Here is a 27,207-nt window from a genome sequence, read left to right as displayed (position 1 = left end):
AGCCCATGCCCCACAGGTCCTGAGCCTACATTCTAGGGCCCATGGGCTACAACTCCTGAAGTCTGGGCACCTAGAGCCCATGCTCTGTAACAAAAGAAGCACCGGAATAAGCCCACGCACCACAATGAAGAGTAGCCCCTGCTTACCGCAACTAGAGAAAGCCCACGTGCAGCAACAAACACCCAGTGCAGCCAAAGATAAATAAATTAATTAAAACTTAAAAAAAAACAAACACCTCATTGGTTAATGACAATGAGCCACATTTTTTATAAAGATTTTTTTCTTTATCGTTCTTCATTTGAAGTTGCTATCCAGGCTCAGTCATTATTTTCTTATTTACTGATTTTCTAAGTTTTTTTTTTTATGACAAAATAACAGTCAAATGTTTACAGTCCCCAATTTAAATGTTTTAAAGATGTGCACTGAAAAGTGATTTCAAACAGAATTCGTTCCTGGAATTCCTAATGAATCTTTCCTTCTATAGATACTGGCTTTAGTTTTGTCTGTATCTGTAACAAACAAAATTTGAAGACTGTAGAGTTAAAAGAGTTTAGAAGTATGTGGAATTTACTGGAAGACTCTTTAAAAGATATATTTCTTTTTATTTGAACAAATAGACATTTTTTGCAGATTCTTTGTATATCTATAATTTGCAATTATGGATTTATTTTCTAAATGAAATTCAAATTCTGTCTTTCAGATTTTGACAGAGCAAGTATGTACTCAAGTTGTACACAAACCACATCCAGAGCCAGATTCTACAGTGAAAATTCAGAATCCAAGTGAGCAAAGAGCAATTCTTTAATGCAGTAGTAACATGGTAACATGTGAAACTAAATCAAAACTTTTCCCAACCACCTGAGTCGGTATGGCATTTATAGTTTAACTTATGACATTTACAACTCGCCTACCATCATGCTAAGCATTTAGTTGAAAATCAGTAAATACTATTTGAGCAGAAAATATGATGCAATTATAAGTCTTTACTGTAACTTTTATTGTTTTCAGTGATTCTTAAAGTGGTGGCAACTTTGTTGAAAAACTCTACACCAAGTGCAGAACTCATGGAAGTTCGTCGTTTATTTTTATCTGATATGATAAAACTTTTCAGTAACAGCCGAGAAAATAGAAGGTGAGTAGTTTGAATACAATTACAAAGCTTTATCCCATAACTGATCTTATTTTCTCTCCATTATTTTCAGTCTCTCGCAAAGAAAAAATGTACATATCCTATATTGCTAATGCTTTCAATCATTAGAAAAGGCATTTATGTCTCTTTGATATAGTTTGCATACTTTTATTTATTTTTATATAATTTTATTTAACTTTATGGGTAATATATTTTAATTGTATATATGAATATACATACCCCAAACCCCTTATTTAAAATGTACAATTTCTTTTCCTGGTCATTGTCTACCACCAACAATACTTTAAGTGAACTTATGTTGGATTTGCTCAGATCATCTATGTTTTTCTTAAGGTGGTCTGATAACTGATTATTGTCATGTATTTTTAAATTGTTTGGCTAGGACATGGGGTACAGCTCAGAACCACGGTTCCTGCATGAGTTAAATTTATCAAATATTGATTGAATGTCTGCTGTATATAAAGCACTGTGCTGCACAGGTTATCTTGGTGTACATTGTATTTGGTACAGTTTAGTGGGAAAGATAACAGTGAAATGATGATTAATTTATAATGTGTTAAGTGCATTGTGAGTACTACATGTGATGAGGGAGTAGGGAAACAATAATGTAACTGGAAGTGTCAGGAAAGCAGTTTTAAATTATAATATGGATTTATCTATGTAGAAAAATGGAGAAAGTCATTCCAGGTTAGAATATTAAATGTACAGAATAACTGAATACTTTGATTTACCAAAGTCAGATCATATTTTTGCTATTTATCTCAAATAGTAAATTCTAATATAATCTAAAAATTTTTAATGAGTTTCTATCCCCCCCCCACCGCCACCCCCGACAAGATGCTTATTGCAGTGTTCAGTGTGGCAAGATTGGATGTTCTCTCTTGGCTATATCAATCCTAAAAATTCTGAGGAACAGAAGATCACAGAGATGGTCTACAATATCTTCCGGATTCTTTTGTATCATGCCATAAAATATGAATGGGGAGGCTGGAGAGTCTGGGTGGATACACTCTCCATAGCTCATTCCAAGGTAACAAGGGATTTAACATTTTACATCACCAGGGTTTCAGCTGTGTATTAAATGTCTGTAAACACTCTCTTGGCGCCATCTTGTGGGCATCTTGCATTATGGCTGATTCCTTTATCACAATTTTCTTTCTGTTGTTTCTGTTTTTCTCTGTATTTTAGGGGTCCTGTTATAATTAAAATTTACACTCTAGATGTGACCCCCACATATGTTTTATAGGATATCTGGGAACTTACGTCTGAGTCTTTTAACTCTAACATCTGTACTGGGTCTTATAAGAATGTTTCATGAAATAGAGTCTGGTATATACTTTTTAAGCCTTTCTAAATTGGAAATTGTTTTTAAGTGAATAATAAATACATTTAAAGTACTGAAGTTTAGTGTTGTTCTTAATTTCATTATCTTTATTTTTAATCCTAAGAATCAATGTTTGTTTATATTTTAAATATTATCTGATTTGGGGGAAAAGGAAGTAGTGAATTAAAATTTAGAATATGTACATATTAGAGGACAGAAGTTCAGTTAAGATTTCTCATCATGTGGTGGTGTCATAGGAAAAGCATAGGTGTCAGAAGTTGGCTTTTGATCCAGTCTCTGCCACAGTTCAATTTTGTGGCATTAGGAAACTCATTTAATCCCTTTGCACAATGGTTATTAGGCTTTATTGGCTGTGCATCTTCTAATGCAACTACTCAACTCTGTCATGCATTGTGAAAATAACCATAGACAGTATGTAAAGTTTGAACATGGCTGTATTCTAAACAGGAAATAAGCAGATTTGATCCATGGGCCATAGTTTGCTAAGCCCTACTTTGGGGACTTGATTTTTTTTCTGTAAAAAAAGGAGTTTTATATTAAGGTAATCCTCAAAGCAAGATCTCAACCTTAAATTCTATTATACTGTCATTTTAAATATAAATTAACATCATATGTGTCTACAGGATTTTAAACATTAAAAATTTTAAAGACCTTTATTTCTGTTATAAAGTTATATTTTATAATATATCAGCACCTCATTTCCATCATTGCATTAATAAGTTTGATAATAGTATTTTATGGGGAAACTCATTGCAAGTCTTTGTGTGAGAAATATATATTATTTCTAGCTACACTGTGTACTGATTATTCCTAAGCAAGACTATATAAAGTAACAAAGTAGTCTATATAAAGATGCAGTGTTTAACATTTTATAACTATATATTTATAAATATGTGGGTTTTTTTTTACCTCACTTGTTGCAATAGACACACTTTTTCTTCTTTTTTAAAGTAATATGTAGTAATAGTAGTAATATTACTTTGGGGCTTCCCTGATGGCTCAGACAGTAAAGAATCTGCCTGCAGTGAAGGAGACCTGGGTTCAATCCCTAGGTGGGAAAGTTCCCCTGGAGAAGGAAATGGCAACCCACTCCAGTGTTCTTGCCTGGGAAATCCCATGGACAGAGGAACCTGGCGGGCTGCAGTCCATTGGGCTGCAAAGAGTTGGACATGACTGAGTGGCTAAAACACACACACACTCACACATACATACACGCCATGGTACTTTGGATATTGTGTATTATTAGCCAATTCTGTTTTAGCTCAAAGAAATGAAATATGTAGGAGTTCAGCTGGCATATTAACTGGGGTAACATTGAAATACTTCACTTAAAGATATCATTTTATTTAAATCTTTAATGCTAGTTTACCTGTGTGTTGACAAATCATGTAATAAATCATATATGACTATTTTGATGATATTCTAATTACTTGATGAAGTTAAGCATTTGTCTTAGGGTTATTAATATATATTTGATACCTTAAAATTACTGATACCATTTTTGCTATTATCATAATTTTATATCATTTTCTAAATTTTAACATGTACAAAAATGCCTTTAAGTGTTTTCTTTACCCATTTCTAAGGTCACTTATGAAGCACATAAGGAATACCTAGCCAAAATGTATGAAGAATATCAGAGACAAGAGGAGGAAAACATTAAAAAGGGAAAGAAGGGAAATGTGAGCACCATCTCTGGTCTCTCATCACAGACAACAGGAGCAAAAGGTGGAATGGAAATTCGAGAGATAGAGGATCTCTCACAAAGCCAGAGCCCAGAAAGTGAGACAGATTACCCTGTCAGCACAGACACGAGAGACTTGCTCATGTCAACAAAAGTGCCCGATGATATTCTTGGAAATTCAGATAGACCAGGAAGTGGTGTGCATGTGGAAGTACATGATCTTTTAGTTGACATAAAAGCAGAGAAAGTGGAAGCAACAGAAGTGAAGCTTGATGATATGGATTTATCACCAGAGACTTTAGTAGGTGGAGAGAACGGTGCTCTTGTGGAGGTTGAGTCTTTGTTGGATAATGTGTATAGTGCTGCTGTTGAGAAACTCCAGAACAATGTACATGGAAGTGTTGGTATTATTAAAAAAAATGAAGAAAAGGATAATGGTCCATTGATAACATTAGCGGATGAGAAGGATGAACTTCCCAACAGTAGCACATCATTTCTCTTTGATAAAATACCCAAGCAGGAGGAGAAACTCCTTCCTGAACTTTCTAGCAATCACATTATTCCAAATATTCAGGACACTCAAGTACATCTTGGTGATGATCTTGGATTGCTTGCTCACATGACTGGTAGTGTTGACTTGACCTGTACATCAAGTATAATAGAAGAAAAAGAGTTCAAAATTCATACAACTTCAGATGGAATGAGCGGTATTTCTGACAGAGACTTAACATCATCATCCAAAGGGTTAGAATATGCTGAAATGACTGCTACGACGCTGGAAATGGAATCTTCTGGTAGCAAAATTGTACCAAATGTTGATGCAGGAAGTATAATTTCAGACACTGAGAGATCTGACGATGGCAAAGAGTCAGGAAAGGAAATCCGTAAAATCCAGACCACCACCACGACGCAAGTAAGTTACCCTACGTGTGCCCAAAATTCACTGAAGACATACGGAGTTGTTAGCACCAAAGTAGAGTAATTTCTTACTAGTCACACCATGTTTATATTTAATTATGGTAGAATAATAATTTATGGAATTGAGTGGTGTGGGTTTACATATAAAATAAATTCAAAATATCTGAATCATATATCTACTTCTACCACGTTCTGTGTGTATAACTTTGCTCAACCTCTCTGGGCCTAAATTTTCTCATAACGGTACAAGAGCTTGTGCCAGATTGAAACATGACCTTTAAGGTCTCTACAACTACATTTACACATTTGTACTCAAGATTTTCATTCTGAATACTTGATTAATTTTAACCTTTTAAGCTTCAAGTCCAACCCTGTTCTATGAATTATAGAGAAGAGGACTTGGAGTCCATATTAAACTGATTAATGAAATGAACAGGAAAGGGAAAAGGGAACTGTTATTTATCAAGTGCTTACTATGTTCTGGGCTTCCCTTGTGGCTTAGCAGGTAAAGAATTAGCCTGCATTGCGGGAGACCTGGTTTGAATCCTGGGTTGGGAAGATCCCCTGGAGAAGGGAAAGGCTACCCACTCTAGTATTGTGGCTTGGAAAATTCCATGGACTACAGTCCATGGGGTCACAAAGAGTCGTCGAACACTACTGAGCAACTTTCACCTGTCTTCCAGGCACTGAGCCATATGTTTTTAGATTTAATCCTCACAGCAGCCCTGTGAGGTAGACAACATGGCTGAGAAAATCTGCAATTATTAGCAGTGAGAGTTTTCCTTATAGCCACATATATGGGGATTTGTATGAGAAAATTAAAGACACTCAGGCTTGGTAGTGAGGAAATGTTAGTGCTGCAGTTGGGCCTCACCATACTAAAGCTAGAAACAGATGATGTTTTCTGATATGAATTTTAAATGTTGAGCTTTGAGTACATACTTGCCACTAAATAATACCTTATGTTTAAGAGTTGAAGAAACTTTTACCCTTAGTGACTTGGTTTTTGTTGCTGTTGCCTGGGTTTTCCGTTCACCTTTTAATATCATCAAAGAATAATTTAGCATGTGTCCATTAGCATAACGGTAGAGAGAGTACACTGTACCTCACTAGTGTCTTTGTATTCAAATAAGAATCTTTGAAAATATATTCTGTATGTGGAAAAGGTATTTTTTATTTATTTTCTGTTAAATACTGCCAGTTTCTATTTTTGTGGCAGTTGTGCTACCGTGATAATTAGCAGCAGAATGAAAATGCTAAATTAAGCCCAAGTTTAAAATAAAGGAAACCATGGTACATTGTTTATGGAGCTTAATAATACTAGGTTTGCCTGGTTTTCATTCTGAGTTCACAGACCTTTGTCTGGTTTTCTAAATTATAAAAGGCATTTGTTTTTCTCAGTTGAAATATTGTAAGTGAAATACACTTTGAAGTTAACTTGAATCTGTTCAAGTAATATTTCTTTTAATCTTGTATTTCTGATTATAATTAGTTGATGATATATATCCAGTATTTTTCACTTTGAGTATTTGCTCACTTTCATAAAGAAGGAATGTGGTCTAATGTAAAGACTCAAAGGGGGCTAAAGAAGACCTGGTTTTCAGCGTGAACTTTGATGTTAAACTTAAGTATTGGATTGCCTTGCCTAGTTTCTGAAACATAATAGAATAAAAATAATAATAGTATCATTTTCTTGTCAGAAAAGCTCCTGTGCAAGCAATTATGAGGTGAATGATAAAAGCAGATATACTAACCTATTGAAGTCATATGCAAAAGCTTTGCTCACTTAACTGTACTTAACTGTTTTCATTTCTTTTGCACTATACAAAAGTCCATCTTTTGCATCTCTAGGCTGTTCAGGGTCGATCTATCACACAACAAGACAGAGATCTCCGAGTTGATTTAGGATTTCGAGGAATGCCAATGACGGAGGAACAGAGGCGCCAGTTCAGCCCAGGTCCACGCACTACAATGTTTCGTATTCCTGAGTTTAAATGGTCTCCAATGCACCAGCGACTTCTCACCGATTTGCTATTTGCATTAGAAACAGATGTACATGTTTGGAGGAGGTAGAAATGTTTCTTTTCTGTAAATAAGGCTACTTTCAGTGGGAAAAAAATGACTATTTTAGATTAGTGGAATCACCTGATTATTAAGTAAATTATATCATTAAAAATCTCACAAATGTATTAAAAAGAACATTGAAGTTTCTGTTGAAACATAAATATTTTCATAAGAGTTATGACCTGGGGTGGTTCACATTAAAAACTAATCAAGAATTTAGGCTTAAATTAATTAAAAAGCAAAATTTTAAAATCTGGCATCGCCTATTCTATATACAAAAGAGAATAAAACAAAAAAAGGTTCAATATTGGTTCAGATAAACTTCTACATTTTTATCTTTTAATTTTAAAATTAATGTCATATACTACATTTATTCTTGGTAATAAGATTTAACACATAGTGCTAAAATTTTAAAATCACTTATGACATCATTTTTAGAGCTTGTACTGTTTAAGTGGTAAGTGGACATCATTTCAGATATAATCACTGAAAGAAAACAACATAAAAAGTTCAATTGTTTTATGTTTTTCAGTTTAAATAAATTGAATAAATTCTAAAATAGAAAACAAAGCCTACATGAATGTTAAAATTACCTTGCCTCACTTCCAGTTTTATTTTGTAATAGCACATATGCAACAAATTAATCAATTTTGAAATGTCATATGTTCATGCAGATAAATTAGGAAGCGGATGGCTGTACATAGCAATACCCTACCATCAGCGATTCAAAAAGTCAGTGGCACAATATTCTCAACATGCAAATAACTTTCTTTGCTTTTCTTGGTTATCCTTCGAAGATTCAAGGTGGTTGCTTCAGCTCCCAGGATCAATTCAACCTAGGAAACGTCCCTCAACTAGAAGGCAGGACTCTTCTACTGCAACTCTCACCCCATTCTTCCTTCCTCTTCCTTTCATTCTCTCTCCTTTTTCCTCTCCTCCACTTCCTCCTTTTCTGTTCTTCTACTTTTTCTAAGTGAATCCCCTCATGAAATTCCCTATTGATATCTCATATGTCAGCTGGATCATATGCTTTCTCTAAGTCAGTTACCAGCAGACAGGAATGGGATTATAATGATTGGCCTCCACAAACACAGTAGCTGTGTTTTTAGCTGCTCACAAACACAGTAGCTGTGGTGAAACCAATCTTTCTTGTACCTGATGTAGCTCAGCAATAGAACAAAATCTAGATCACATTAGCAGGGAAAAAGAAATGACTTTATAGAAGTAATCATTGTCTGCCATAGACAGTTTTTAGTTCTGATTTTATTTGGTTAATTTGTCTTTAGTCTACTTATGAAATTTGTCTTTAGTCTACTTATGCGATAGAAACAGTGGTCTTTCCATTGCTAATGTTACATGCTAAGTTACCTAGGGGGATGGTAAATAAGGAGACTGGCATACCATGAAATACATTACTATTAACATGAGTATCAGTGTGTGGAGAGACATTGTATAATTTACTACCTGTTATATTTTAGTAGCCGCTGAGTGAGTGATACTCAACTTTCCTTCTCTTAACATACTATGTGTGTCTTTCAGTGCTTTATTTCATGGAGTCTCATAAAATTCCCCAGACATAATTTTGTATAATTTAACAAAATTTTTTAAAAATTTAAAAGATAGATAGCACTTTAGTTTTTAGGACATGAGAAAACATCCTGAGATCTAAGATATAATAGATGATGTTTTGCAATTCTGAAAAGGTTAGAATCATTGACTTAAATTTGATCATGGAGTAAAATTTTTTCTGTTAGAGAATAGTTCATATTCTTGACTGACAATCAAACTGAAGCAGTGGGTGTATTTTTCTGGGAATCAGTATTGTATGTTTTGTATGGCAAAGCTGCACTGCTGACTTTTGAGGTCTTTTCCATTTTTTATTAAGTACTTGAATTTTTACTGACTCATTTATGCTACCCTATCATGTAACTTCTGTGACTAGCAGTATATGTTTTCAATATGTCTGGTCAAAGCTGGAGCCTCGGTCTGGTGATAAAACAATTTGTCAGCTAACTATCCATTTCCTCTGCTTTTCAATACCAAACAACTAGCTTTTGGCAAAAATAAATGTTTCAGCCAAATTCATTGACCTAGTCATGTGTCTTTGAATCGAGTTAGGACACTGTAGTGCTTTAAGCAGAAACAAAGTATAAAGTTAATATGCTTGGACTCACAAAAAATCCGTGATGAGATGAATGCTGGTTTTGGTAATATGACATCTCAATTGTTGTAAATTATTTTCTTTTCTAATGACTCCATTTTAAATTTGCCTAGCTCTTACTTCTCACTTTAAAAATGACTTTAAAAATAAGTTGTAAACTTTTTATTCTTAAACCAAAGAAATGTTTGTTTGGTTTTGTTTTTCTGCTATTTTAGCCATTCCACAAAGTCTGTGATGGATTTTGTCAATAGCAATGAAAATATTATTTTTGTACATAACACAATTCACCTCATTTCCCAAATGGTAGACAACATCATCATTGCTTGTGGAGGAATTCTACCTTTGCTCTCTGCTGCTACATCACCAACTGTAAGTACTTTGACTCCATCTAGTGGTTATGTTTTATAATTACATTATCAGAGCATGTCGTGGCGTTCTATACTATAAATATGGATTTTAACAAGTCTTGTTCACCTGAGAAAAGTTTTTAACCATATAATTTGAAATTATGTACATTTATATTCTCACTTCTTTTAATTGTCAGTGTTGGGTTTCAGCTGTGTGTATTTATGAAAATATTTATCTGATAATTCTGATGAATGTAACTTAGGAAGAGCTATAACCATAAATGGTTTAACTTTATTTTCTCATAGTTTATCTTTTCAAATCTACATTAAAATAAACTGTTAAAATTCTTGTTCTGTAAATCTTGAGTTTTGGAGTACAAGTATGTATTTATTGTATAACAGAGTCATGCATCTAAAATAGGAAAAAGTCATATTTAGATATTCAGTCTCATATGATTAGCTTGAAACATTATTTTAAGCTGTATATAGTAGTTTTATATTTCTATTCTTTGAGGTTTAATCTCGAAGCCAGTAGTTTGCTTCAAAAAGAGAATCAGATGAATTCTTAGAGTGTTTCTTACTTAAAATTTAGGTACCTCAAATAGAAAAACTATAAATGTCATAACATTTACTGTACTTGAAAACTTTGGAAATTCTTAAAAATTTCAAAGAACTTTATGTTAGTCATATGACATCTTTTAGAATTTTTATCTGACACGATTTTGTGGTTCAGCATTTATTTTTTAAAAATATAGACTTTTTCTTTGTAAGACATCAAAATCTATTAACAGAAATGGAAAGACATTCAATGTTATTTATATGTCATTTAACATATAATAGATAAATAATTCAGTGTTTTAGTTGTCATTTAAAAATATATCTCTGATTCATATTTTGAAAATCAAGCTCCATAGCTAATTGATCAGATGGGCAAGAATATACTTTAATTATTAATATCTGTGTTCTTCCTGCCATATTGGAAACTCATCCTTAAGCCCAAAACAGGTCACTTTTCCAGAGAGAAACTTGCCACTTTATTAGGATGTCTTTTACTTGTTGAGGCAGTGTTTCCAAACTGATCTCTGGTTTTATTTCATCATTAACAAGCTTTTCCTACATGACTCTTTTTCTCACTCTCCCTTTGTCATCATCCCTGAAGCAGCACTGAAACTTAAATATTAGCAGCAAAAGAGTGTATACAGCCTCAGCACACTTCTGCCTCACACATAGATTTCTCTTTCATCCATTAATTTATTCAAGAGTCTCCAAAGGCAAGAAGGCTAGTTCCGGAGGGAGTGCAACAGAACAGGTCCTAATTAGGGCCTTCATGAAATTAGCAGCTGACGAAGGAAACAGAATCAGGAAGAAAAATAGCTGATGGTGTGTGAAGGGTGCAGGTATCCTGTAACATACCATCCCTTCTCTTTCATCTCTGATTTCCTCTCGTAACTTATACCAAATTCTGGTAAATTGAGAGTTGCATGTGATGTTAAGAATACATGCTAATATTGAGACAGGAAGAGGTTTTTGTCTCTTCTATACATTGAAGATTGACTTAATGTTTCATCCTGGGATTTTTCTCCATCATATACTTTTTTTAAGTTTATGTATTATCATTGTTCAGGGAAATTTTTAAAGTTATATTGAAATTTACTTTAAAGTATAATATTGTTTTAAAATTTTCTGTAGAACAGAAGTGATCTTTATATAAAATTAGCAGTAGATAAGAAAAGTTTTATAGATTTGAAATATTTATGAGTTTTCTAAACTAGAAGATCTCCATCAAGATAGACAAAATAATGAATAAAGTGTTAATAAACATTATGAATTAAATAATATACTACCCAAATTTTCTCATTTTTTATTTTATAATGAATGTATAATAAAGATACTGATATTTTAACTTCCAAAATTATTACCTGTGCAGTTATAACTACCACAGTTCAGAAGTTAAAACTACAGTACTTATTTCTTTAGACTGTCTTCAGTAGACTTTGGAATTCATTCAGTTGTAGAAACTTTTCTTCATTGTCTCTGTCTCTCTATTTCTGCTATTCTGGCTGATTAACTGATTGCACCTGTGCCTGCTTCTACGGGCTTCCCTGATGGCTCCCACGGTAAAGCGTCTGCCCGCAATGCAGGAGACCCGGGTTCGATTCCTGGGTCAGGAAAGTCCCCTGGAGAAGGAAAAGGCAATCCACTCCAGCACTGTTGCTTGGAAAATCCCATGGATGGAGGAGCCTGATAGGCTACAGTCCATGGGGTCGCAAAGAGTCGGACACGACTGAGCGACTTCACTTCACTTCACTTCACTGCTTCTACACCATAGCTAACTTTATATTCCTTGAATGAATTGCCTCCTTAAAAGAAATATCAAGAACCTTTTCTCCCACTTCCTACTGGGAGAAAACATGGTTGGTGCTAATTTTGAGTAATGTTTTCTGTTCCTTGATTGCCTAATTCTCTTGCTAAAAATTTTAATGTAACAGTGGAAAAAAGTGAGCAAGGAGGAGGTTGAATAAAGGAAGAAATTAAAACTAAAGACATGGAGCTTTTTAACTTAGATTTTTAAAGAAATTTTTATTGGAGTGTAGTTGATTTACAATGTTGTGTTAACTTTGTTTAAATTAGATTTAAAATATTAATATAAAAAGCTGAAAGATAATTCTGGATGGAGTAAGTCAAAAAGGAAACATTGTCAATATGCAGGTTACCAAAGGGGGAAGCGTTGTCATGGATGCCCTAGAATTTCAATACTAGATATATGAGAGAGATAGAGACATTTGAAACTAATGTTTGAGTGATCTGTAACATTGTTTAGGTTTGTGGAGTTTTTAAAAATACTCATATTATATACAGATATGTATCTAAGGAATAAGTATGAGTAATATTGGTATGCAGTGGTTGATAAATGATCATATAATAAATATTTTTGGTTTTGGAGGCTATGTAGTATCTGTCTGACTGCTTAAATCTGCTGCTGTTTGCAAAAACAGACATATGTCATAACACAGAGGAGTAAATGTGAATGTATTTCAATAAAACTTTATTTATATTTGATTTGCGGGTCCTAGGTTGCTGACCACTGACTTACAGCACCATTTTGACCTAAAATACAAATACCATATATAATGTTTCAGTGTAAAGCATTAAATTAAAAATTCATTAAAATTTAGTAGTTAGAATGTGAGATAAATCCAGGTTTCCTATTAAATAAGAGCTTGCATTTGACTTAATGAGCATTTATCAAAGTTAATTTCAACAAATTCACTGAATATTGTGGTCATTATGTTTTATTAGAAGATATGTAACTTTTTCACATGCAACCAACTAAATTTTTTTAGCATTTGACACATCTAATGTTGAAATTGTATCCAATTTTGAATGGGTAAGTAGAATGCTAAGTATTCTTTATAAATCGCTATTAAAAGCTCAACCCAGGAAGATACCTTTTCTATTTCTCAGTATAAGTGTGTGTCTCAAATAATTTACTCCTTTTCATCAAAACCAAGCTTGTTTTCCAATAATCAATGAGATTCATACATGATTTTCTTTTCAGTTAGGATATAACTGAAGGCATTTGCATTCTAGCATAAGATAAATCTGTATTTTAACCTGACTTCTACCACTTACTAGATATGACGTCAGCCTTAATTTCTTCATTTTAACAGTGCTAGTTTTACTTACCCTTCAGGAACTTGTGACACTTAAGTTAGGTAATGTCACTAGATGGAGAAGGCTCTCCCTAAATGTTTCCCTCTTTCACTTCCTTTTGGAGCTTTTTATTCAGAATTGTATCATGATAGAATGATCTTCCCGTTTACAAAACAAGCCTGTCAAATGTAGAATTCTGAAGTTTAAAATAGGATATTTGAGCCATGTTACTTATTATGGGTGATTCACTTTGATGGCAAAAAGTAATATAGTGTAGTCTTTTCATCTGCTGTCTCCATGGCATTGATATGGACGTGGTCTATTTTCTGCCCTGAGACCTTAAATGAGTACCGTAACTCATACTAAGGATAGCATTTGTGTGTTGCTGTTGTAGTGTCATCACATGAAAAAATTTCAGCTGCTTAATCTTACTTCTAGAGAAATACTTCAGTGGAAACTTTAAGGAAAAAAAGAGTATAGATATACATTATTTGTGTTATACTGACACCTTGAACTTGACGAATATTGGAGTTTCAGTTTTATCTAGATTATGTAAAATGTTACATAGCACAGAAAATAAGTTATAAAAATATTTGCAAGTCTTCAAATTAGAACAATAGTTGAACTTAAATAGTCAGCTAAAAAAATTTAAAACTTAGTATGTAGCTTGACTAGTCTCGTTTTGGGAAGGAGCATTATTTTTGTTTGGGCTTCCCAGGTGGCTCTAGTGGCAAAGAACCTGCCAGCCAATGTAGGAGACATAAGAGACGCAGGTTCAATCCCTGGGTTGGGAAGATCCACTGGAGGAGGAAGTGGCAACCCACTCCAGTATTCTTGCCTGGCGAGTTCATCCCAGGGACAGAGGAGCCTGGTGGGCCACAGTCCATAGGGTTGCAAAGAGTTGGACACAACTGAATCAACTTAGCCTGCATTGTTTTGTTAACTGTTCTTGAGATTTTTAAGTTAATGTTTCTATCACTAGTCAGTTGAATCCTCTCACTTATTTTCTACACTTTGTTCCAAGTTGGTCATGAATGAAAGCAAGGAATTGGAGGGAAAAAATAAAGATAAAAAAAGAGCATAAATCAGCTACAAATTGCATAATCACTTCATGGTTGTGGTCAACCATTTTGGTCAACCATACTGAATGTTTAGAATTTCATTCAGTTTCAGCCTCTGTTACAGAAAATTAATAAAGACTGATATTTCTGCCTTTCCTAATAGTTTTATAATCATAAGAATGAAAAGCAACCATTTCTGGCAAAAAATAAGGATAAGGACTTAGTTTTAGTTTTACCTTTTCTTACCATTATTAGAAAATGTAGCTAATAAATTTGGAAAAACCACTAATGATTTTTTTTGTTTTGTTTATCTCATAACACTTACTATACTTCAGTATTCTCAGAATGCTTTTAAATGTTCTCCTGTACTCAGACAGCAAAGAATCCACCTGCAGTGCAAGAGACCTGGTTCGATCCCAGAGTCAAGAAGATTGCCTAGAGAAAGGAATAGCTACCCATTCCAGTATTCTTGCCTGGAGAATCCCATGGACAGAGTAGCCAGGTTGGCTACAGTCCATGTGATCGCAGAGTTGGAATTGACTGAGTGACTAAGCACAGCACAGCACCCACTCTTTGAAAATAGTGTTTAGAAATTTATGCCTACATATAATGTCAAAAATCAAAGATTAAGAACAGTTGTTGACTTTATCATGAAACTTAATTCTATCCAGTTTTTTTTTTAAATATCCCAAATATAATTCTTAGTAATACTCTGAAACTTGGTACAAAGTCTCTGTGATTATCTCAGTTCACATGCAGTTTTGTTTAGTGTATCAGTAAGTTCTTTTCTAGCAAAGGAGAGTAGTTTTTAAGTTAGAACTACTCAAATATTTACTGTCTTACTAATTCCTATAGATTTTGTTCTATAAGAAGGGCTCCAAATATTTTAGGAAACGAAATAGCATGATTCCTTAATGAAAATTTTAGAAGGTATGGGTATAGTTTATTTTTCTAAGTCATTTCTGCTTAAACTGATGGTAAGTTAGGGCTTTTATGGAGACATTATGTTAGTTTGTTTATTGAAATGTTTCCTTGGTCATTTTTTAGGAAAAGATATTTATTTTGTAAAATAGAATTTGCATATTTATAATATATGAACTTTATTTACATATGTATTATTTGGGAAGTTACTCTAATGGAAAAAATAAATAGAAGTCTATTTGATATTTAATCTTAATCATATGTAATTTATAAAATGAATATCTCTTCTGAGTATTTTTGCTTTTAATAAAATAATCAAATATAATTTTTAATATATTATTTTGTGTTTCAATTTTACATTGTATTTTCATTTAATTTTAATGATTTTCTTTTCTTGTACTTTTTTTGGTCTGTTGTCTGTTTTGTCTAATGCATGTCCAGGGTTCTAAGGTTAGTATTACTTTAGTAATTTTTCAGGTTTTCAGTTTAAAATTTTATTTTTGCTTATTTATGAAATTTTTGACTTGATTATATTTTGAGTTTCCATACCATCATTAACATTAGGCATATTTTGGGTATGTTTGAAAGATTCACTGGAGGGTTATTTTCTCAATGCACTGATGAATTACTGTTTTATTATTCATACTAATCTTTAGACTAAACTGTCATAGTATAATGAAAACAATAATATTTCAGTCATATGTACCATCAGATTTTAACTGGTACCACTGAAAGAAAATTGGATAGAATATATATTAAGATTTAATAATAATCATATGTGGATGTTCTTTATTTTTAGATCTGTATTATGATGTTTATTAGAATTAATGGGAACTTCCTTTTAGGTTATTAGTTGTGTTAAGAATACTTAGTATTTTAAAATTTTGTTTTGTTTAGTCAAAAATAGCAATTTGGCAAATTTCATGGATGGTTAATAATGCTTTTATAATGTTGCTACATAATTTATTAATTTAATATTGGATATTTTGATGTTTATAATTTATAGACTCTAAAAGACTTCAAAATAAAATCATTAATTAATAAAATAAGTTAGATTTCCCATAATTTTCCTAATTCAAAATGATAAATTTCTTTGAGAATCCATGTATATAGATATCCTAAAATTCTAATATTTTGAAAGTTTTCAGAATGCTTAATAGGCCTAAGCAACGGCCAGATCTTCCATTCCATTGTAAAACACTTATGTTGATAACTGAGATTTTAAAAGGAAGTTTTATATAAAATTTCATTTCTTGCCTTTATTGTTTTATGATAACAGATTTTTAATTCATGCTATGAAATGATGCTGTATATCAGTATAGTGCTAGCAAATAATGAATCTTTAATTTTAAAAACATCCTAGTAATGAAATTAATCATTTCTTTTAGGCCATAGAAGGTGAATTGGCATAATGTTATAAATCAGTACTTGAAAAAAAATTGTCTATTTCCAAGCTCCTCTTAGAGGGAATGTTTTAACAATATTTTGATGTTAAATGGAAGGGATAAAGGTTGTTCTTTTTTATACCCCATTTATAATTGTTTAGTTACATAAGTGCTTGCTCTAGTCAGCTATCATTTTTCTTACCCATGTTTTAAACAAGAAGTGTTGAAGATGTTGTTTTTTAATGTGTTTCCTGCTGACATTTCCCTGTTAATGTGAGTGAGTGTATGTCTGTGTAGAATGATGGGTGTGAATAATGTCAAATGGAGCATTAAATAGGAGCAGATACCTATAATACATGCTTACTTTGTAGCTGAATTTATCATTGGTGAAAAAGTAAAGTTAATCAGTATGGCTAGCTTGCCCATTTTCAGATGATTTAAACAGTAGTATTTTTTATTTATAAAGTATTCCTTACTTTTCTCTGTTTTTGAGGCACTGAGAAAATGAGGCCTAGTGATAATGAACCAGGAGAAGGCAATGGTAACCCACTCCAGTACTCTTGCCTGGAAAATCCCATGGCTGTAGAAGCCTGGTAGGCTGCAGTCCATGGGGTTGCTAAGAGTCAGACACGACTGAGTAGCTTCACTTTCACTTTTCACTTTCATGCATTGGAGAAGGAAATGGCAACCCACTCCACTGTTCTTGCCTGGAGAATCCCAGGGACAGCGGAGCCTGGTGGGCTGCTGTCTCTGAGATCGCGCAGAGTCGGACACGACTAAAGTAACTTAGCAGCAGCAGCATCATAATGAACCAAAATAATTAAAATCTTATACAACATACAATGAAAAATAAGAAATATTGCTATTGCTTGTAAGATGCAAAGTTATATATCTTACAAAACAGAATACCTTGTACCATTTCCTTCCAAAGCAGAAAATTATATTTTAGCATAGACAGTATTTTAGTGAAAGTACAGCTTTGCCAATCTAAAAGCTACTGATTCTTCTCATTGCTAGTGTCACTGATTAATAGTGGTAGAGGAATTCGTGATCTTGAGTATTTTTACCCTAGATTTTGTTACTCATACAAGGTACCTAGTAGTTTCTTACTCATTTATTCTGAAATGGATAAGAAATTATTATATATTCTAATTGGACCGTTGACAGTTGTCTCCCTTTGATATCAAACGAAAGTGCCATATATCTTTCCTATTATCATACATTCATAGGAAAGAAAAATTAGCATATTTTTACAAATAATGAGGATTTTAGGAATGAAATATGAGTTGTATGTCTTTGTTAACAAACTTAAAATAGAACAAAACTAGTATAAATATTTACGTTGATTATTTCTAAGTGTCTTTATGAAGTGATCTTAAGTTTGGAATGTAGTGTTTACAAGTAATGATATTTAAATCTAACATTGATTTTAAAAATAAATTTTTTCTTTATTTGAAGTTAATTCATAGCTAAGCTAATAAACTTGATAATCAACTCATACTACATGGAATTACTTTATGATTTATAGCTTATTTTGTTTACAAAATATACTAAATATACTAAACTACTATTCAGCTGCAGTATGTATGTGCATGTATTATATTTCCAAATTTTAAACAAGATTTATATCTACTTTTTTAAAGACGGAATTGGAAAATATTGAAGTGACACAAGGCATGTCAGCTGAAACAGCAGTAACTTTCCTCAGCCGATTGATGGCTATGGTTGATGTACTTGTATTTGCCAGCTCTCTAAATTTTAGTGAGATTGAAGCTGAAAAAAACATGTCTTCTGGAGGTTTAATGCGACAGTGCCTAAGGCTAGGTAAGTCTGTTAAGAATAATGGTGCATGTTAAATAATTACCTACAGATTATTTTTTGATATTCTATGATACATAAAGTATCAGTGATACAATTTGATTATGTAATATAGAATTACTAAATTAAAAAATATAATATCATCACATTGGGGATTTCATGGAATAAATCTTTAATGGATTCTAATTTGAAGCTGGAAGTTCTAGCACTTTGGCCACCTGATGCAAAGAGCCGACTCATTGAAAAAGACCATGATGCTGGGAAAGATTGAAGACAAAAGGAGAAGGGGGATGCAGAGGATTGAGATGGTTAGATAGTATCCTGACTTAATGGACTGTGAATTTGAGCACACTGGGAGAGAGTAAAGGATAGGAAAGTCTGGTGTGCTACCGTCGGTGGGGTTGCAGAGTCGGACACAACTTAATGACTGAACAACAATGAAGTTTGAAATAAAATCGATGTCGAATATATTATATTTTGAGCTCTTTCAAAATCAGTAGGACAGTAGCATTTTTCATTGGAGTGATTTTAATGTAAATCCATTTATGAATTCTTTTTTTTTCCGTAAATGAATACACAGGCCAGTTATCCTGGGCCCACAAATAAAATACATCAGAAAACCAATAGCGTAGTTTTATAAACAATGCTAAAGGATAAAATTGACTATGCCAGTCTCACTGTTTTTCAGAATGAACATTTAATACTAGTAGATATTACTATAGCTGTGATTTTTTTGTTGCTATCTTGTGTACAAATGAAATTTAGCCCCAAAACTCTTGGTAAATTTGACCAATTCTTTAGGCACTATTCATTCTTACATCTTTTACCTTTTATAAAGGCAAAATTTAATTTTACTATTTAGTCTTTACAGGGGACCAGACAACCACTGTTTTCAGACAAAAATGGCTACTGTTTTCATACTTGCCTTAGAGTGGGAACAGGGAGGATTTGAAAAAGTAAGGCCATTTGATAGGATGTTCTTGACATGTATTCTTTTCACCCATTATTTAAAAAGTTAGGTAAAAATCTTCATATGTATAGTTTCAGGGTACAAGTTTCTAAGCCAAGAAAGGAATAAGTGCTTGATTTAAAAATGGTGGAATAAATCTACTTTTTACTGCTATTTTGTATTTCCTGTGATGAATCATTTCATATCCTATTAGGGAAAGATTGACCATATGGATAACTTCAGCCAAGAGGTGTAGGATTATTTACTGTGGACCATATGGACATTTCCATTGGTATTTAATAATAGCTGACAGATTGAGCTTTGTGAGAAAGAGAAATATTTTTAATGCCTGAGTATCTTAAAAACAGCATTTATTTGGTTATTTAGAACTTTTATTTCTGAATATATTCCTAAGTTTTACTGCTGATTTCATTTTTAAAATGATAATTTTTAGCAGATTTGGTTTTTATCATTCACAGGGAATTTTTATAAGTGAGTAATAATGAGGCAAACAATTATGTATCAATATGTATTATTTACTCTTCTAAGCACTTTGCATATATTGATCCAGTTAATCCTCAGGGTAGTCCTCTAAGGAAGTCACTGTGCTTATACTCATTTTACACATGAGGAGACTGAGGCACAGGTAATTGAAGCAGCTAGCCCAAGATGACATAGCTCATAAGTGGCAAAGCCAGATTCAAGTTTATGTGGTGTGATTCCAAAATCTATACTATTTATTACTATGCTTTGCTGCTGCTTATAATAATTAAGTAAATAGAAAGCGAGTATGTAATTATTGAATGCTGCTTGATGAAGGTGACTTTGCCACCATGAAAACAAGTTGATACTGGGACTTGTGAGACTTGGCTGTGTGGAGTACCTCGTTATTATTGCCTAAAATGGGTGCCATGCTCTGTATAGTCACTAAGATGGTCAAATTACAGGCAGATAATTATTATTTTAAAAATTCATCAAATATGAATATGTTTTTAATTAATTTTAATTAACCCGTAAATTTAAGAATTTTGAAGGATGGAAGGGGATAGAATAATGAAGGATATATTGGGAGCCTCAAATATCCTAGTAGTGTTGTGTTTCTTGAGTTGGTTGATAGTTTATGGTAATTTGTTTTCACTTTTTTAATTACATGGATTTTTTTGTGTGCTTTTCATTACTGTATTTTCTAATTAAAAATATTTATTGATCTGGTTGATTTTAAGAACAATAGTGGGATGGTGAAAGTTGAAAGAAAGAAAAAATAGAACCAAGCTACTTTTAAAAACATCAGAGTCAACAATTTATATTAATAATAATGCTTTCATTTTTTAAAATAGTTTGCTGTGTTGCTGTGAGAAACTGTTTAGAATGTCGGCAGAGACAGAGAGACAGAGGGAACAAATCTTCCCATGGAAGCAGTAAACCTCAAGAAGCTCCTCAAGGTGTGACTGCCACAGCAGCTTCCAAGGTAATTAAACATTTTCTAAGTTAAATATAATTTACTTTTTTTTTAAGTTTGTGAGCACAAAGTGAAAAGGAGTCTCCAGTGCTGGCTTCTCTTCTTCCGAATTGTTAGGCTTCCTTGGTGGCTCAGACACTGAAGAATTGCCCTGCAACGCACAGACCTCTGGGTTCAGTCTCTGGATCGGGAAGATCCCTTGGAGAAGGGAATGGCTATCCACTCCAGTAGTCTTGCCTGGAGAATTCCATGAACAGAGGAGCCTGATGGGCTCCAGTCCATTGAGTCACAAAGAGTCAGACACATCTGAGCAACTAACACTTTCATTTTTCAAAGGAAGTGTCTAGTAATTTCTAATTCATAGGATTCTTAGAAAGATTATATCAGTTCATAGCACTGAAAAGTTCTTAACTATTCACTAGCTTCAGTAGTTAAATTTTCACCAAGTTCAGTGTATGCATAATGCACTTTTTAAATGGTTATGCTTTGGGGGATACAATTCCCATGGCTTTCAACAAAAATTACTGAATGCCCATGAAATGAATATATGGTATGTAGTATTTCAGAATGCAGCAGTGATTGTCATTCTAAATTAGCTCTATTTAACATATGTTTATTGGAGAAGGAAATGGCAACCCACTCCAGTGTTCTTACCTGGAGAATCCCAGGGACGAGAGAGCCTTCTGGGCTGCCATCTATGGGGTCGCACAGAGTCGGACACAACTGAAGCGACTTAGCAGCAGCAGCAGCAGCAGCAACATGTGTTTATATTTGATTATGACCATTTGCATCACTTCCAAAGTCTCAGTAATGATTTTTAGGCCCTGTATGTTTGCTGCTTACTTCATCTACAGCTTGGAATCTCTTACCCTTGCTTTTACTATTTTATTTATGTATTATTATTTTATTTTAGTCACACTTGTAGACTTCATGCAGTTCATCAGAAGAATTTTTTTAACCTTTTAACTTTTACATAGCTTTGTTTTTCTTCAAGTTCCCATCCTTATTTTTCACCCTAGTAAATATGTTCCACTTTTGGTGTTACCTTAAGTTCAACTTTGAGTAAAATGTTTTCTAATACCTTCACTGCCAACTCAGTCTAGAGGAGGTTCCTTTGTTTGATATTTCTGTAAAACCCAGTATGTCTCTTGCCACTCACGGTACTTGTAATTAGATGTTTGACACTGACTAGTGAAGGTTCGATAAGTAAAGGAATGAAGTAAGAGTTTAATTCATTTAAAAAAATTCTGTCGCTTCAAACTTTTGAAGTTTTCAGTCAGAACAACCACACATTTAGCGTATCTGTATTATAGCCTCTTTCTTTTTCACCACTGTTAGAGACACATTCCTAGAATAATTAAACCATATGTTTTACTGTTGGCAAGTCTCCACAAAGCCCTCCATTGCTTAGAAAATTAAATGCAAACACATTAGCATTGTTGCTTCTAGTTATTTGTGTAGGCACAGGAGACTACGTTACTTGAGTGTGTTTGTATCTTTTACATCTTTTCAATTGCAGATTGTGTATAGCATTGTGAATACTTATATAAAAGAGCACAAAGTCTAGAATCAAACAGTTCTGAGCTTGTATCTTGCCTCTACCACTTACTGGTTTTGTGAAATGAAAACAAATTTCTTAGTCTCTTGTTCCTCAGTTTTCCAGTCTTTAAAGTGGACATATATCTTAATTTGTATGGTGTTTGTATGAATTAAATAAAAAACAGTAATATGTTAAAGTACTTAGTAATTTGAGAAATGAAGTGAGGATTTAATTAATGCTAATTCCTTTCCTGTCTCTAGGAGTTAACCAATCAATATTTATGTCATGAAATAAATAAGTCAGTATTTTTGAGTGCTTAGATCTTAAAGGTGACTGTAGTTAATTCAGTGTATAATCGGGAACTTTTCAGGCCCATCAAACCAAGTATTAGTTAGGTGCAAAAATAATTGTTCAGCAAATCACTGAGCTGTACCAAAAACCGCAACGCCTGCAGCCAGTGTTGGTCAATAAAAAGTGCCCAGTTTTTCTCCACAACAACACCTGACTACACGTTGCACAACCAACACTTCAAAAGTTGAATGGATTGAACTTCAAAGTTTTGCCTCAGCTGCCTTATTCACCTGACTTCTCACCAATTGACTACCACTTCTTCAAGCCTCTTGACAACTTTTTGTAGGGAAAACCGGTTCCACAACCAGCAAGAGGCAGAAAACTTTTCCAAGAGTTCATCGAATCCTGAAACAGATTTTTATGCTACAGGAATAAGCAAAACTTATTTCTTGCTAGCAAAATGTGTTGATTGTAATGGTTCCTGTATTGAATACTAAAGATGTGTTTGAGCCTAGTTATAATGATTTAAAATTCATGGTCTGAAACCACAATTACTTGTATACCAACCTAATAGTACACTGATGATAGAATATGGACAGAAAAGCTCAATGAGCAGGAAATTCATGGTAATTGAGCTAGTCTGTCCTTTTAGCAAGAACCTTTGCAATGAAAATTAGATTATAAATTATGGATATAGAGGAAAAGTTGACTTGGTAAGAAAACATATTTCAAAACAGAGAATCAGTGAACCCAGTTTGTGAGAGCTGTTTCCCCATTTTTATGCATTTTTAATGTGGCACTTGAGTAAGTAAACCATAGTTACAATAATTTCACTGTGTTAATAACCTGAGTGGACTTGCATTAGCCACACATTTTCTTCGGGCCTCATTTTTTATATTTTCTAAAAAGGAGGTATTAAATAAGATTTTCCTACAAAACACATCTCTAATTAGATTATGGACATAGAAGTACTTTGTGAACTGTAAAGTAGTATGTAAATTAAAATATATGTATTTTTTCCAGCTATATTGTAAATAGTATTTCTTTAATCATCCTTTGATAAAGATCATTAGCTTATTATTTAAATATTAAAGCTAAGCTCACCTAAGCTTATATAGCTGGTAAGTTTTGGAATTGTAATGGACGTAAAGTAACTATCAACCTTCAAATACTGTACTCTTTTGTGCTGCAAGAGAATCAAATATTTTAGTTTAAGAGGGGAATAGTATAATTGAGGTTTATAGAAAATAGAAGAAGGAGGCCTGTTATTAAATAGAGTTACTTTTATATGCAGGAGTTCTATTTGATACTTTGCATATATTATCTAATTTAATTCACGCAATTCTTATGTTTTGTAAGTGAAAAAGTGCTTGACTGAGTTTCAGGGATCTTGACTGTCTTACGAGTTTACTATGTGACATGTTACCTAAAATTTGTGGATTTTTGTGTCTTCAAATATAAAAAGGATTTTAGTGGTAATGATCTTTAATGTCTTTCAGCTTTAATATTAAGGCCATGAGTAAAACATTTTTTGCTTACCTTTTCTGACTTTTGTGGATCATGGAATGCTTTCACAGATGAAATCTCATATAATAATGTAATATAATAATCTCATACATCATGAAAACATGACGGATAAATGAACCTGATGACTTAAAGAGGCTTGATAACTAGAGGTAGGGAATGTAAAGCTTAGAAAAAGTTAGTAACAAGCTTGAGGTTGCACAGGAGAGATTTGAGCCCAGAGTAAAAGTTTAGTCTTTGTTTCTGCCACAATCCTCCAGCCTTTCTTTATCTGTAGTGGTACCTATGCAGATGAAGAACAAGAACACTAGTAAGTGAAACCATGGTAAAAGTAGAAGGGAACAATCAATAAATATTGTTCAGTGATCAGAGACGGTAAAGTGTGTGGCCAATTTAATTACAAAATTGAAGGTATTGTTAATAGAAATTAATATAAATGTCTGTATTATACTATTTTTTCACAATTCTCTCTCTCTTTTTTAAGACTCCACTAGAGAATGTTCCAGGTAACCTTTCTCCAATTAAGGATCCCGATAGGCTTCTTCAGGATGTTGATATCAATCGCCTTCGTGCAGTTGTCTTTCGGGATGTGGTGAGTTATGCCTGCTTGATTTCCCAGAGAAAAAAGAAAACTTTTCACTGTAATTTGTGTAAAATAATTTAAATTTCATAGGAAACTTGCATTTTATTTTATTTTATTTTTTTAATTTTTTTAAAATTTATTTATTTTTTATTTTACTTTACAATTCTGTATTGGTTTTGCCATACATTGACATGAATCCACCACGGGAAACTTGCATTTTAAAACTAAATGTCCTAGTGTCAGGGATTGCAGGTTTATAATGCGCTTCTGTTTGTAAAATGATTGAGCTTAGCTTTCTCTGAAAGCTTATTCATTTTATTTTTTAATGATGTGACAATTATAGTTAATTTGTATGTATACTAAGAATTAAGATAACTTTGAAGATTACAACTGATTTTATCTTGAATAACAATTCCTGTCTTTTAGTATTCCTTGCTCCATCTCTAGGTTCTGAATATTTTGTTATTATCAATGTTCCTTATATTATTGGTAAAAGAGATTAATTCGTAAAGATGTTCTTGGGAATTACTTTTGGGGGCAATTACTTTTGAGAGAAGAATCTGCATTTAGAAATAGAGACACCAATGGGAATTTGAGTTAGAAAGGTTGCTTAATAAAGCTTATTGAAAATATAGCTTAAGGATACAATTTCATAGACCCCTCCAATTATATGATCACTTATTTAAAGTAAGTAAAAATAAGATTGGCCCTTCCACAAATTATATAGAAGCATCCATAGCATTTCACAGCAGACTGAGTGTTGGTAGTACTTCTTACTATAGTTGCTATTTATCAGCAATTTTGGATTCTATTTTTCTTTTTTAATTGATGTTTTATGAAAACATAGACATTTATATTTTAAATTTGCATTTAATAATAACTTGGATAGAGTACTTTGTACTTAAGAAAGTGGTTAAAATATTTAATACATACTACATGGTAGAAATATATAAGAGAAAAATTTACATTGTTTTTAATGTATATCAGTTCTTATAAATCGTTAAGAAAATTGCAATCATACCAACAGAAAAATAGGTAGTAGATATGAAATATGAAAATAAGGTGATAAACATATGATTTAAAAGTCAGTATAACTAGTAGTCAAAGAGATACAAATTAAAACAAGAGTAAGGTATTTTTACCAAAAACTAAAAATTTAAAATAATCGTATCTGTCATTACAAAGGAATACTGAAAGTGCTCTATCATTTATCACTGGTAGGAGCACAAATTGGATAAACTCTGTAAATAGCTTTTTACATTGTGCTAAAGCTCTTATAAATTTGATGCCTATGACCCATTGGTTCTACTCATGTGCTTATTAGAGCTGTTCTCAGGAAAATTGGCAACATCATAAATATCCAATGCAGAGCATAATAAATCACAGTATATTCATTTAGCAAAAAGTTATGTAACTATTAAAATCATATTTTTGAGGGAAACTTCGTGACATGTAAAACACCCATGATACATTGTAAGGGAAAGAAGCACTATACAAAAGTACTTAGACTACACAAATACTGCATTTTTGTGTGTCGAGTATACGTACATGCACATGCTCACCTTTATTTAAAAAAGGCACCCAAATGCTGCCAGTTATTATCTCTAGGTAAACACTTTTTATTTTGTACTTTTTTAAATTTTCAATTTTTTAAATAATAAACCTATATTGCTTTCATAATTAATAAAAGTAAAGTAGTCTTTAAAATGGGAGATAAAATGCATTAATAGTGTAAAAATCTTGATGTAAGGATCTGCATAATCTGGACTTAAAAAAAAACACGAACAGTTTAACCATTCAGAAATGGGAATTATTTATCCTGAAAAAAAATTTGTTTTGGAAGAATTTTTTTTTAATGATAGATGATTTAAACACGGATCATGTTTTCATCTCCAAGAGACTCAGACCTGACATAGAAGGAATTTATGTTGTGTGACATTGCATTTAAATTGTTATAAGTTCTGTATCAGGTTGTTATGGTGGATTGTATACTTTTTCTAATATCTATAGATGTTTTGTAACTATTGTATATTGGATAACCCTACAGTGATTCTTATTAGCTTTCTCCTGAAGGAAGGGAATTAATGTTCAGGTGTTCCTTCCAAACATCATTGAGGTAACATAACTTGTGTTCATTCAATTTACACTGTGTATCAGACACATATATATTACCCTCAGCTTTCAGTAAAAGGTTAAGAGAAGGCTAAGACTGAAAAACATTAAGATGACACAGCTAGTATGAAGTAGAGTCGGAATCCCAAATTATGTCTTTCCAAAGCATTCTCTCTTACCACCATATTTCATAAACTCCAAGGAATGCTTTTTTCCTTTTAAATAATCTCCAGAATTTGAA

The 27,207-nt window shown here is 32.8% G+C and overlaps 1 protein-coding gene across 8 annotated transcripts in view; it reads left to right on the top strand.

The window, feature by feature from the left end:
- The window catches only part of NBEA (neurobeachin), a 672,618-nt gene that overhangs the window by 196,437 nt on the left and 448,974 nt on the right, over window positions 1-27,207 (top strand). For 5 of the 8 annotated variants that reach the window (XM_040267084.1, XM_040267081.1, XM_040267086.1 and 2 more), the window contains 10 exons: window positions 701-782; window positions 1,009-1,132; window positions 1,988-2,180; window positions 4,082-5,092; window positions 6,949-7,166; window positions 9,538-9,691; window positions 15,747-15,755; window positions 18,334-18,514; window positions 20,795-20,925; window positions 24,756-24,863. In XM_040267084.1, coding sequence (XP_040123018.1) covers window positions 701-782; window positions 1,009-1,132; window positions 1,988-2,180; window positions 4,082-5,092; window positions 6,949-7,166; window positions 9,538-9,691; window positions 15,747-15,755; window positions 18,334-18,514; window positions 20,795-20,925; window positions 24,756-24,863 — 2,211 coding nt within the window. The remainder of the gene's footprint in view (window positions 1-700; window positions 783-1,008; window positions 1,133-1,987; window positions 2,181-4,081; window positions 5,093-6,948; window positions 7,167-9,537; window positions 9,692-15,746; window positions 15,756-18,333; window positions 18,515-20,794; window positions 20,926-24,755; window positions 24,864-27,207) is intronic. The other 3 variants (XM_040267082.1, XM_040267087.1, XM_040267088.1) reach the window with 1 other exon arrangement.

This window comes from Oryx dammah, unplaced genomic scaffold (assembly GCF_014754425.2).
Source record: "Oryx dammah isolate SB20612 unplaced genomic scaffold, SCBI_Odam_1.1 HiC_scaffold_24, whole genome shotgun sequence".
Taxonomy (NCBI): Eukaryota; Metazoa; Chordata; class Mammalia; order Artiodactyla; family Bovidae; genus Oryx; species Oryx dammah.
Note: the sequence above shows the minus strand (reverse complement) of the source record. Positions and strands in the feature narration are given on the sequence as shown.